Raw genomic sequence first — 15017 nt, 5'->3', positions numbered from 1 at the left:
AAAACAATGAAAAACTAACCCATAAAAGCGTAAAAAATCCAATTTATAAAAATTAAAATTTTTACTAATAATTAAAAATTAAGTGTTGTTTTTATAACATATTTAAATTAAATTATTTAATAAAAATTATTAGTAAATAGTTAAAGTACGTTAAAATTAAGCCAAAAATAACATTATTTTAATAAATTATATAAAATTATAATAGAAATTAATGTGATTAAAAACTTTAAAAATGAATTATTTTTTAATAAAGTAATAATGTTACAAGTAGAATATTATTTTAAGATAATTAAAATAATAATTATTATACAGTATCTATTTTATTTTAATATATTTTTTTAAATTTTAGTAAAAATAAAATAATACATATTAATTTAAAATTAGTAGAGTTTAAATATTAGCAGAAAGAAGAAAATAATTAGTATTAAGTAAATATTTATTTAAATAAAACATTATTTTAATGAAAATATGTAACTAAAAACTTAAAAATATTTATTTGTCTTAAAAAATAATAATGTTACAATTAGAATAATATTTTAAGATACTTAAGATAATAATGATAAATTATATTGTAAAATTTTAACTTTTGCATTTTGAACTTAGAATTAATCTTTATTTTTATCATTTTAATCAAAATTAAAGTTTTTTTTTATAAATTTAAGAAAATATAACTAAAATTTTAGGAATTTATTGGGAATATTTTTCTATTTTACTGGGAATTTCTTCCCATTTAATTAAGATTTTTTTACCCCCACTGGATTTTTAAAATTAAAAATATTTGTTCAAAAGTTCAATAAATGGATTTACCCAAAGATTTTTCTATATTACTCAGCCCTATATTCCCTTAAAATCCAAAACCTTGCTTAACCCTAATTAAAATATATAATAAGTTAATTAACATTTTTCAAGAGGTAAGTTTTTATTATTAATTTCCTCAAATATTCTTAGAAAATTATTTTAAAAATTTATAATGTAATTCTTTTATAAATTACATGTTTTAAATATCAATATAAGAAAAACAACTTTATTGAAATTTCCGGAAAATATGAAAAAATAATCTTAAAAATATTTAAATAAACAAAATCTTATCTAACTGTAATACTATGATATCATGAAAAAATATATTTAATGAATAAATTAAATAGCATATGTTAACTGCGATAAAAATAAAAAATTTACGTTATTTAAATTATCTATATTGAATTTGTTAATATAATTAATCTATTTACTCATATTAATTCAAATAACATTATAAATTTTTTTATATATTATTTCTATCGATTGTTAAATGATAAATAATTTATTGATTTATTCAAATGTAATCTGTAGTAACTATCTTAAGTAAGTAATAAATAACTGTATTATAATAAAGTAAGATTACTTCAAATAAAATTGATTGTAATTTTAGAACAAATGCTTTAAATGAAATTAGATTAAATGAAATTATATAAAATTAATTTATATAATTCTAATATAATAAGTTTAAATAATATAAACTAATTTCCAGCTAATTCAATATGTTTTGTATAATAATTATTGCTCTATTTTATGTACTCAAAATTATCATATAATTCAAGGTCTATCAAAGTCTACAGATATTTAAGCAATATATTTAATACTTTATACTTTTTATATTACCGGTATAGTTTTAAATAAATAATTTAAACACAATTTGCAAACTTATTCATTTATTTTAATTATATTATTTTGTTTATTTACATTATTTAAATTATTAAACTAATTAAGTTTTTATTATAAAATAATATATTGTAATGCAATTAAACAATATTTGTTGGATAAGCGTTGAGTTGATTTTGTTGACAGTATTGCACCAAATGATTGAGTGCTTCACTACTACTTCTTTCATCAAATTCCTCGCAAATGTTAACAAAGGTATAGAGTTTACTCAATACATAGGAATTCTGGAAATCATAACAAATATATAATCAATTAATTACTAGTCATTAATATAATTGTTTAAACGTCTAAATAAACTAATATATAATTACATGAGCGATGTTAAGGCAGTTGTCATTCAAAGTATCGACAAATTTGTGATAACAGACTCTATTGTTGAGTTCCAGTCGAGTATTAAGCAAATCATATGAATCAGTGTTTCGCAAATAATTAATTATATTCAGGTATTCAGTCAAATGTTGATCAAAAAATTGTCGGCCGTTTACTATACGTTCAAACTCTTCAGTATTACTAAAACATAAAATATGTTTAGTATATAATAAATATAAAAATTGAGAATAATATTAAATAAATTTAATTTTATCCAAACCTTTTCAAAGCTGCCATAACGTGTGCGTCATTATTATTGCTTTGATCCCATGACATACCAATAGACGATTGAGATAATTTTGACGATTTTTTATGACCTATTTTTTTGTACAATTAGTATATATTTTAGAGTAAAATATAAAAATTAGTAATTTTCAAATCAAACCAAGAAATTGTCCGACAGGTAACTGTGCAATTGAGAGATCGCCATATTGTTGGACGTGTGACATCTTAGTCCAGGCCTTAGTGTATTCGTATTGTTCTTGTAATGTATACTTTGAGAGGTCGTGTTCCTCACTGTTTTGAATCCAACCGACACTATACTCATCACCCAATGCTGTCCCGTATTTTTCGGACCAATATTTTGTATAACTGGGTTCAGTTGGTGACGAAGCAGTGGTGGCATAAATATTGATATCTTTAGGTAACAATTTGTTGAACATTGATCCTAATTTAGATGATAAAAATAATTTAATATTAAAGTAATTTTGTTACAAATTAATTAATATTAAGTAATACAATATATTATATTATAATACATACCCGATTCACACGCTTCAATGTAAAACACAAGTTTAGAGTATCGTTTATTTTCGTGCATAGACTTCAATGTATTGGCTAATGCTTCTCCATACAAGTATTTATGTGGAAAAGCAACTAGGTCTATTTTATAGATACATAAAATTTAGTATAAATTATTAAAAATTTATAATAATAAATATAACTGACCTGGAGCACCATGGTCGTCAAAGAAAACAAATATATGATCATTAGGTCCACTATTGACTACTTTTTTACCCAAAGCTGCCAATTCTTTGTCACCGCTCAACACTTTTAAGAAATTCTGAAAAGTTTATTAAAAAGTTTTAGTTTATACTATTGTATTGAATTAGCAAATATAGTAAATAATATTTTAACAAATATAATAGTTAATAGTTAATAGTCAATAGTTAATGGTCATCTACAGTAAACATATATCTATTATAAATCAGATTATAAACTTATGATTGTTTTTTGAAATTTTTAATTAAAAATTTCTAGTTAGCATAGGATTAAAACACTGAAATGTTATTAAATATTTAAAATTATGATATAATTTATAAACATTTCTAACTTATATAGTAATTGTTAATTATATATAACAATGATTTATACTTAAATCCTATAATGTTTTCTATTGTTTGAAATAAATGATTTTCTAATCTTAAATCTATTTAAATAAAAAAATAGACAAATAGACAAATAATTACCTCAGGTGTGACCTCCTCTCCCGTATAATCTTTAGGAACACCTTTATATACATCAGAGCCTTCGGGTCTGTTAATGACAATACCAGGCGTTGGGTTGACTTTGTTGTGTGCGATATCGTCGTAATGGAAAACAATGATATTTTCATCGGGAATTCCATGAGACCTAACAACTTGGTAGGCATGATATACATCAGCCTTAATATAGCAAATGAGTTAAAATATTTGATAAATTGAAAAGAGAGGTAAAAAATACCTGATGTCTATAATTGCTCCAACTATTAGAACCGGCAGTTAATACAACCCAATTGGTTCCGTTAAACTCGTTAATGTTGTGCAGCTTTGGGAAAGCATTACAACTAATATAGAGTAAAGACAATAATATTAAAAACTTCATAATCACACAAATTAACTAAATGTAACTATTATTAGCTAATAAAACAAGATTTTATATATTAACTATTAATAGGTGACATTCATTTTATATACCTTTTAATTTATTATTAATTTGACATTTAAGATGTCTATCAATTCATATGACAAAATTAGTACAAAATTTAATTTAAAATTCTTTGTAATTTATTATCATTTTTTCTCTAATAAATTGCTTAATAAGTGCTATATATAAGTATTGGTAAATACAGTATTTGGATAAGTAGTGTCCCATTGTGTTGAAAATACTATCAAATTGTGTGCCTTAATTGAAAATAACATATTGCTTAGATTCTCATCATTAACTTTCTCATTATTACTTTTAGTTGTTATTGAAAATTGTATTTTTATTGAAATAATCACAAACTTATGATTTGTTATAAATTTAGATAATGCAATGCATGGTATCCTTTTTATCAAACTTTAGGTTACAGTGTTAACTGTAATACCAGTATAACTAATCATAAATCAATTAATTATAACATAAACTCAATTAATTTTTAATAAATCAATAAGTGTTTATAAAATGTTTATAACATGTCATAAAATAAAAAAATAATTTTTCGATAATTGATATTTATTAATAAATGTCAATCAATAATTTTATAAAATATCATTAATTTGACAAACTGTTTATAAATTAGAGTTATCGGATACTTTCAACTTTTCACTTCAATGCAATCAAACATAAATTAAAAATTAGAAAATTTAAGTTTTATTTACTTGCATTTATACAAGTAATATATTAATATAATTTTATTATTATTATTTGTAAAACATGAGTAATTAATGCATTCATTTATATTGATTATAAATCTTTTATTTTTCATAATACAGTAATATTTAATAATTTCTGCAATTTAATAGTACAGTATTTAGGTTTTAATATGACATTTGACGGTATTATATATACAATATAAACCAGTGTTGGAAAAATACAAGGTTTTGAATTTTGACTTTGTATTATACAATAAAATAGAATATTAATGTACAGTATTATACAAGTTTTAAAACTAATATACTGTATATTGTTAAAAATTATTTAAAAATATTTAGTAAAACTATAATTGCTAGAAATTCATTATTATTATTATTATCGTCGTTCTAAAAGTTATAATAATCAAATAATTTAAAATAAAAAATGAAATTCAATAAAAAATAATATTAAATCTATATTTATTATAAAACATGATTTACTTTGCTTATATCAATGCTTTTATTACTTTTTTAAAGTCAAATTTGTCATGTATTTACAGTGTATTATACAAATATTTTGTCTCTGCTAACACTGATATACAGTATATACTATATATTATAACAGATTAATTGCATTTTTAAAACAATATATTTGTTATGTCGATAAATATAAAAAATAGACATGTACATTTTTGTTTCCAATTCAATGTTTATATCAAACATCAAGTTTATTTTACTTTAATAATTTTTATACAATTGTTGCTAAAGTACAGTAAGGTAATCAATTTATAATATTTAAAAATTCAATTTATATTTATAAAAATTAACAATAATACTATTTTATTTTATTTTTCTAATTGTAATTAAAATGCACATAATTTGTGTCTTAATAAACAATTTTTGTGATTTTTTTTTAAATTTTAGTAATAAATAAAACTACTTTAATATATATAAATTAAAATTTATATTTACTTTCGATTGGCATTTTCATACTTCACTAAAAACATCTATAGGTTGCCTATATATCATCAAAAAATCATATTAATTGATTAGAGGGACGGGTGTTTTTTCGGGGGTCAAAGTTTGCATTTTTCCCTATACTTTCCATTATAAACAAATTTAATTTAATAATTTTTTTCTTTTAAATCCGATTGATCTAAGTTTTTATATAAATAAGTAGATATAACTTATCTAATAAATGACATTAATTATAATCATTTTATCCAAATGGCATTTATCACTTTTTCTTAAAAATGTTTTTAATTAATTTCAATTTTACAAAAAATATAAATGTTAATAATAATATACTTTAATATACAGTAGTCATTTACTGTAAGTTTATAATAATTATTGAATATTTTTAATTTTTATATTGTATAATGATATTTGTTGTCTTCAATTAAACAAAATATTGATTAAAATTTTTATAATTATATTAATTTGATAATACAGTATTAATTTAGATAGTAATTCAAAATACAATTATGATTATACAGTATTTTGTGTGTTTGTTTGTAATGGATAATAATTATAAAAATATAAATAAATAATTTGATAATTTTAAATTTAAATTTAAAGCCTCAAATAACTATGATATTAATAAAGTGTATAAAAGTTAATCAAAAAGTTTGTTTGGTTTATATGATGGCAGCACTTGTTATACAGTTATACGTTTGACAACACAAACAACAGTTGTTGTCATTGAATAGAAAACATAATGTAATGTAAGGTAACGTCAAATAAGTTAACATAAGTTGAGGTAAAATAATGTAATCAATGAATGACTCAATCAATGACTCGATGGACACAACACTTGACGTATGACTGAGTGATGACAAGCATTGGTGACCACAACGTGTGGGTCATGACTGCCAAACAACGGGTCACACAATGAATACCAATAACAGTGATCACAACCAACCCTTCATAGCTCAGGTGATCCGACATTTCGACACCGAGTTTGCAGATGAATTGGCCGCACGGGTCGGGGATATCATTGAAGTCGAGACTAAAGTCGACAAGTATTGGCTCTATGGACACACCAATAGCCACTCGGGACGCATCCCGACAGCTAATTGTCGCCAATTGACCATTGATTTGAACTCTCTCTATCCTAACGGTTCCGAAGATCAGCGGTCATTGTTTGCGGCCAACAATGACTTTATACACGAGTGTGTGGACGGCGACCTGCGGTTCACTCGCGGAGACCTTATTATCGGTTAGTCATTAACTCGTCATTTGATTCAATCAATTGATTATCAGTTTATAAATTAATTATACAATCGTTTTATTATTGATATATAATATTATATTACATCTAAACTTAGTATAAATTTATTTCACTTAAAATTGATATCATTTATCATATTTGAAATATTGTATATCATATTTATAATTTACATTATATTTATATTTATATCATATTATTTTTATTTTGAATCAATTAAAAATTTATATTAATATTGCAATTAAATTGTAATATATATTATTTATATAAACATTACATATACTGTAATATTGTAAATCCTGTCAAAATATCCAAAAAGTAGACAAAAACAGTTATATAAGCGCTGAATGTGCGACACTTGTATTGGTGTCCAGATATCTGTCCGCTTAAAGACATGACTTTCGGGTGAATCGTGATATCAATTATAAGTGAAATTAAAAATATTTTATAATTATTATTAATTATTATAGTTTTTAATTTATTGAAAGTTATTTTTATTATTAATTTGTTTCTATATATTAATATTAAAACATATTTTGTTTCAAAACAATTATCTTTTATTTCATTAGTAAAATTACTTACATTAATTTACAATTAATTAATTACATTAGTTTATTGATGTATTAAAATTAATTTTTTATAACATATATTGTAGTATATTATAATATTGAGCTACTGTATACATGTATATTATTTTTTTTTAATTTAAAAGTAGTATATTTTTTAAATATTGGTTAAATATCTTATAAAATTAACAATTATTGCCAATGCATTACATTATAATATTTAGTATTTATTGATAAAATAGGGTTTTATGATATATTATAGAAAATATTTAAAATTCATTTTTATTTTTGAGAAACTATTTTATATTTATGATGACATATACTATAAGATAAATAGAGCACTAAATGTGTATTATATATGTTATATGTGTCGGCATCTGATCGAAGATGACCTCATATTTTGAATTATTTTTATTTTGTTAGAAAAATACAAAAAGTTATTTATTGAAAAATGTAAAATTTATATTTTAGGAAATATAATCTAATAATAGTTTTTTAAAATTTATTACAGTACGTTAAATATTTTGTGCATTAATTTTGTTAATTTAGTGTAGTATTTAAATTACAAATTATTTTGGATTTATGTTTAATTATAGATTTCTTTATCATTAAAAATTGATACATTAAAACAAAGACATTGATAATATATTTTTATTGAACTATAAGATATCGTTTTACTGATAATATTATTTTCACACTCTTATAGTTTCGTTAAAGTTATCAAACTTTAGATTATTTTTATGATTTATAGTTTGTTTAGTGCATTCATTTTCACTTTTTTCTTATTTATAATATTATAAAATAAAATTATATTTATAATATATATATATATAATTAATTTATTTATTTATTTGCTAAATTAGTTTTTACTGAAAATGCAAATTACATTAATTATAATATGCAGAAATTTTTTGTTGTGATTTAAGTGATTTATGTCACAAAATGATAACACATTCCTAATTAAACATATAATGATTAGCACTTTTATATTGTCTAATTAAATGTGAGATTTTATTGCATTAGATAATACATATTTATGATATATGCTATTAGTTATTGTATCTAAAAAATTGTTTTTATAACTAATAAAACACTGTAGGCTTGGAACCGGTAGATGAGAACTGGTGGAACGGGTATGTCATGGCAAACCCCAATTTGATTGGCATATTTCCATTGACACATGTCTGGCAATTAGACAATAAATATTTGCCGAAAAAAATTAAACCGAGTGATGAAAATTATAATAATGATAGAAAAATGTACGCAAAAGTAGTGATTGAGATGCACTCACAACTGGACAATGAAATTGATTTATATAAAGACGAAATAATGGTTATCACCGATACATACGATAAAATGTATTACAGCGGACACTCATTGAATGGACAACGCGAAGGCATTTTTCCAAAAAATTTTGTTAAAATTTTAGACAATTATCAGCCAACAAATGGTAACAGTTATATATCAGTTATTTTAAAATATGTTTATTATTTAATTTAGATATTATACTTCATTTTTCTATTAAACTCTATACGTATAGTAATTTTCATAACACTGTAATTATTTTTTCAATTTTCCTTATAACAGATTGTAATTACAAATCGTAATGACTCTAATGATTTGTTTATTAAATTTATACACTATGTTAATGTATGTTAAACTTATAAAAATTGAATTTCATGTTTGATTTTTGCAATATTAGTTATAATTAATATACCGGTATATACTGTAAATTTATATAAATATTTAAAATGTTTGATAAATGTTTAGTTGTCTAACATACTTATGCTAAAGTAAAATGATAATATTTATTATGATAGTAATACAATAATAACTTATGATTTGCAATCTATTATTAAATATCAATTTACAAAAATATTAATACAAATTGTATTCATTATCTCATATAATGTGATCAAAGTTTGTCACATATGTATATATATATATCAAATAATTATTATTATCGGTAAAAGTAATTTTTATAAATTTGTGTTAAATATTTGTTGTTTTTAGACGAAAACAATATGTGTGGCGACGAGTTAGTGACCAATAATACCGACACTCAGATGTTTGAAACCGAAGTCATCGACAGTAGTGCTAATGAAGAGAACCCACCGTCTTATGAAAACGTAATAAATTCGATGGTGTATTGCGAGGACCAACTAATGTCAAGTCAACCCCAGTTTCACGGCTACTCCAATGGATACGTCGGTGATGTCCAGTCATACGGTCGGACATTATTTCCATTTCGGGCCGAATTTCCCAATGAATTGAGTCTTAAAGTGAACGAAATCGTTCATTTGATCCGACATATTGATAATGAGTGGATTGAAGGCGAAATTGATGGTAAAGTCGGTATATTTCCTAAAAGTTATATCGAAATTATTGTCGATTGTGATACCAATAGTATTTCAAATCAAAACAACAGTATTATTGAAAGTTTTCCAAGCGATACATTTGCACGAGTTTTATATGATTTTAACGGTGAATTCGAAGGCGATCTCAAGGTATAACTTATTTAATGATAGAATAATGAATAAATTTAATTAATTTTTTAATTGATTATTAGGTGAGTGAAGGCGACACTTTGACATTACTAAGAAAAATGGACACTAATTGGTATGAAGTTATGGACGATTTAGAGAACATAGGACTCGTGCCATATAATTATTGTGAGATAATTGAAGACATCCCGTCCTATCAATCATTGAATTCATTGGCACATAAAGTGGATGAAAACAAATTAGCTATAAATACAACAAATGACTTAATTAATGAAAATCATTTACAAGTGAACTCAATTCCGGTGATTAAAGATATTGAACCAGTGATTACACCTATGATTAACCAAGAATTTGAACCAACAATAGTTAATAATGATAATCAACAAAATGTTGATAATTCTGATAATAAAATGTTAAATTTATCGATTAAAGAGCCCATTGTTTTACCAAAAATGTCACCAAAAGAACCACGAAGATCTGCACCACCAGTTCCCAAATTAAATGAAAACCAAGTATCACCTCAACGACCGCCACCTCCCGTTCCTAGACATAAAATACCACTTAAATTACATGCAAGTAATGATAGTATTGATAGGATTCATATGAATAGGAATGACTCGATTAGAGCAAGTATTGCATCGAATTCGAGTTCGGGTTCTACTCATTCTGACAGTGCTTTCGGTGTAACTAAAACTCAAATGACTGCTGAAGACCAACAAAGAGTTGACGAGAGAAAGAAAAAAGTTTGTTTTAATATTAATTTTTATATATTTATCAAAACATTCATTATTTCTATTTATTTATTAGGTTAGAGAACAGAGAAGTTGTGTTATAATGGAGTTATTGCAAACAGAAAGAGATTATCGACAAAGTCTTGAGGTGTGCGCCGATATATTTCTCACAAATCCTGAAGAAGCGCGCAATTGTGGCATTGATTTACAGAAACTGTTTGGTAATCTAAGAGATATTATTGAAGTCTCGTCTCTATTAATACAACGTCTTGAAGAATCAACTCAAATGAAGAAATACGAACATCAAATGGTTGGCAAATGTTTTCTTGATGTGTTGGACCAAATGAAGACAACGTACAGTCAATATTGTAGAAATCACGACCAAATGCTACCATTATATAGACGATATGAGTCCATACCTGATGCTCGACAATATCTAATGCATGGTTTCGATATTATGAAAGAACGAACCAATTGTTTTGATATTCCATCAGTTCTTATAAAACCTGTTCAAAGAATACTCAAATATCCTCTTTTATTAAACGAATTACACAAATGTACTGAAGATGGACATCAGGATAAACCCGATTTGATTCTTGCCATCGACAGGATCACAGATATGGCGACACATATCAATGAATTTAAACGCCGACAGGATTTGGTTCACAAATATAGATGTGAATCAAATAACAAATTGTCGCATAAATTGTTGAAATTTAATTTTCATACCGTTATGAAAAAGAGCTCACGTTTAGGACACAGAATAACATCTACTTTAGGTCTTTCATCAACTACTAAGGTATTAATATTTTAATAATATTTAAATAAAAATATTGTTAATTGAATTGTTGTATTAAAAGGACGACGAGTTTAATCATGCGGTCCATAAGTTTAGAACCTTAGAGAAGACTATTAAGATATTTATTAAAGACAAACAGGCATTTATGAAGTCTGTTGAAGACTTTTGTCATCAAGGATTAGCTGTTGTTGAGGCTATTGGCGAGTATTACGATAAGAGAAATCGACAACAAGAAGTGGAACAATTGAGAACAACTCATCGCATGATTGTTACTCAATACTTGACACTATTTAATGATACAGTAGATAGAGATGTAACGCCAGTATTAGACAAATTGTTACAAAAGTTTTCAGGTTTTTTTCAATATAAATAATGAATAACTGAAATAATATTGTATTAAACGTTATTTTTATTATTTTAGGACCAAATAAACTAATAAACAAGAGATACGATAAAATGACAGATTTTGATTCACTTTCAAAAAAACTCGAGTGTAATAAAGATATGTCACGTCTTAAGACAATCCAAGATCAGCAACTAATGGCTAAAAATGTTTACGAAGCCATAAACACACAATTACTGGAGGAGTTACCCAAACTTTGTGAACTATTGATGCAAATGTTTCAGGACTGCATTCAATCATTTCTTTTGGCTCGTAAACAGCTTATCGGACGTATAGCTAAACATCATTTGATACTTTTGGAGTTACCGTCAGTGATGAGCTTCAAGAGCGGATCCACTGATGATATAAATGATACGTTTCAGATCAAACATAATTTGATTACCGAACAGCTATTGGACGAAATCTCAATACTTGCGGCCAATGTATTTCCAAACGTTGCTTCGGGAGGTATGAATCAGTCTGACACCAAAAGACACTCAAAACGCAGTTCACAAATGACAAACATTAATCTCTCGGTGGCCAACACTGTCGGTGTTAATCATAATATGAATAAAAATGTATGATTTAAGTAAATATATTTTCTAAAACATTGATTAAAATTATAAATGATTATAAATGACAGGTCCAACAATCTGCTTCTCAACGCGCATACCTTCAATCTCGCTATATATCTCATCAATTATACGAAGCGATCAAACCATACGAAGCGACTGATGTGTTAGATATTTACTTAAATAAAGGCGATTTGGTTGGTGTTATTAAACAACAGCACCCAATGGGTAATCATCACAAATGGTTTGTCGATACCGGCAATGCTAAGGGATTCGTGTTGTCTGATGTATTAGCCATACACTCTAATCCATGGGTTTCGACTCTAAACAACACTAATGTTAGATCACAGACAACATATGAAAAACCAGAAAAGGTATTTAAATTCTTAAAAATCAATTAATTTATTTGATTTTAATTTTTTGTCTGATTTTAGAGTGAAAAGTTGATGACACAAACTTCAATGCATAGTTCAAATAACACAACCTCACCATTAATACAACATCAATACAAAGTGTTTCCATCACCTGATCCATCCGTCCAATTGAGACACGAGACAGAAACGCATCGCTATGTAGAAGTGGATGACTCACCTCCACGTTATAGCCGTCTCGATATGTCTAATACGAGCGCTAGTCTTATGACATTTGAAACAAGTTTAGATGAGAAACAGCAGCTTAAAAGTCAAGAGATTCTTAATTTAGGTGAATTTGATCCGTACGCACCGGTAGGTCGAGCAGAATCATCTTCCATTCCATCCATTCCTTGTGGTTTGTCATTTGTTTTTAAATATTTTTTGTCAGTTAATCAGTAATGACAACAATATTAAATTTATTACATATAATATATTTTAGCAACTATTGAGCACCGATACGATGTTGTTTCTGATGACTGTAATAACAAAATGAATACTAAATCTTCAGCACCACTACCACCACAACAACAACCAAATGACATGTATTTTGCTGCCTATCCTTTTAGAGCAAATGGAGACAATCAATTGAGCCTAGAATTCGGTCAATCGGTTATATTACTTAAGGATCGGGATCTCAATGGCAATAACCAGTGGTGGTTTGTGGCCGATAAAGAGGGTAATACAGGTTACGTTCCGTCTAATTATCTTCAAAAATATCAAACTAAATAATATAATGTGTATTTTCGGTCAATTAATGGTTTTTATTTTATTAAGCTATTTGTTACATTTTAAAAGTTTATTTTATAATTTTTTATTTGGTTTATTAATCAATTATTTAATAAGATATGATATAATTATTAATCGATTATTAAACTATCTATTTATTATTTATAAAGGTATATGATTTGTCTATTATAGCACTCAACATGTGATTTATATAATTTAATTAAATTATAGTTATGATATTTTATCTTGTTTTAATCAATTTGAGTTCAAAAGATCAATTTATTTAATTGTTTTTAATTTATTTGAGTTAATATATTATTAAATTATTTGTCATAATTATTTTTATGTATTTGATTTTTCATACAAAATCAATCTTTATTAAATTTTGATAAAAATATATATATATATGATTAATTATAATCACAATAAATATTTAATATATTTATCTAAATAAATAATTATATTTTTATTATTCTATTAATATTATATTCATTAAAAATGTAAATTAATAACTTAATATATTTTAATATATAAAATATAATAAAATTTTTAAAACAAATCTTACATTAATTTGAAATTATTATAATCATTATATACTAAAGAGGTTATTAAACATAATTTTATTTGATTTAAACAATAAATTAATTATTTGAATATAGTTTAAAGTTTTGATAGCCTTTTTAACCAAACTAATAATTTTTAATTATACTTAAAAAGTTTATCTAATTTAAACTCTTAATGAATTATTTAGAAAATATTTGTTGGCTTTGTATGCATTTGTTTATCTTCTAAATAATAAATAATACATTATTTAGTCAACAACTTATCCAACAATAATTGCATTATTCAAACGATTATTGTCTTATATTTTAACCATTTGTTTTTTGAAAATAAGTTAACAATAATTAGTACTTTATTTGTAAACACCATTAATAATATAATATATTTGAAATTATTTAAAATAGATTTTGAATCAAAATTTTTAAAACAAATAATTGTATTAAAATATTTTTTATTTTCACATAATATGCATTATTTACTTATTTTTTAGTTTATTTTGTAATCCAAATAAAAATAGAGTGTTATCTTATAAAATAATATTTATAATGGTGTCAAACATACAATTACACTACTCTTAAAATACAACTAATATTGGGTAACAATAATAATAAATTTTTTTTATTCATTTAGAAATTTTGTATAATTGTATTAAAATCACATAATTTAAAATAAACTACAAAAAAATTATATGTTATGCATTAATATGTAATGCTTTCGCTATTTTAGTTATGTTTTTAATGGTATAGAAAATCAAGAATAAACTGTAGAGAAAAACATTTTAAGAAATCTATAAATAAATACTAAAATAAATGTTTGAGAATATTCTGGTTTCTCAACAATACTGTTAGTCATAAACAAATGTTTAGGTCTTTACT

General features: G+C 24.2%; 2 protein-coding genes across 2 annotated transcripts; one reads left to right on the top strand and one right to left on the bottom strand.

The window, feature by feature from the left end:
* Positions 1-1731: 1731 nt before the first annotated feature.
* Positions 1732-3991, bottom strand: LOC128957563 (legumain-like). The gene is made up of 8 exons (XM_054303352.1): positions 3790-3991; positions 3537-3731; positions 3016-3130; positions 2830-2949; positions 2453-2734; positions 2288-2384; positions 2010-2208; positions 1732-1922 (listed from the first exon to the last, which is right to left on the bottom strand). The coding sequence occupies exons 1-8, from the start codon at positions 3928-3930 to the stop codon at positions 1779-1781; spliced, it is 1293 nt and encodes a 430-aa protein (XP_054159327.1). The 5' UTR covers positions 3931-3991; the 3' UTR covers positions 1732-1778.
* A 2326-nt stretch (positions 3992-6317) lies between these two features.
* Positions 6318-13599, top strand: LOC128958798 (dynamin-binding protein-like). The gene is made up of 10 exons (XM_054304733.1): positions 6318-6879; positions 8554-8904; positions 9468-9961; positions 10024-10701; positions 10766-11488; positions 11550-11841; positions 11910-12448; positions 12514-12816; positions 12877-13210; positions 13295-13599. Exons 1-10 carry the CDS (start codon positions 6552-6554, stop codon positions 13582-13584), a joined length of 4332 nt encoding a protein of 1443 aa, XP_054160708.1. The 5' UTR covers positions 6318-6551; the 3' UTR covers positions 13585-13599.
* The last annotated feature ends 1418 nt before the right edge of the window (positions 13600-15017 follow it).

The sequence above is a fragment of the Oppia nitens genome, unplaced genomic scaffold, assembly GCF_028296485.1.
Source record: "Oppia nitens isolate AA-2021 unplaced genomic scaffold, nextdenovo-longstitch-racon4-pilon3 scaffold3_pilon_pilon_pilon, whole genome shotgun sequence".
Lineage (NCBI taxonomy): Eukaryota > Metazoa > Arthropoda > Arachnida > Sarcoptiformes > Oppiidae > Oppia > Oppia nitens.
Note: the sequence above shows the minus strand (reverse complement) of the source record. Positions and strands in the feature narration are given on the sequence as shown.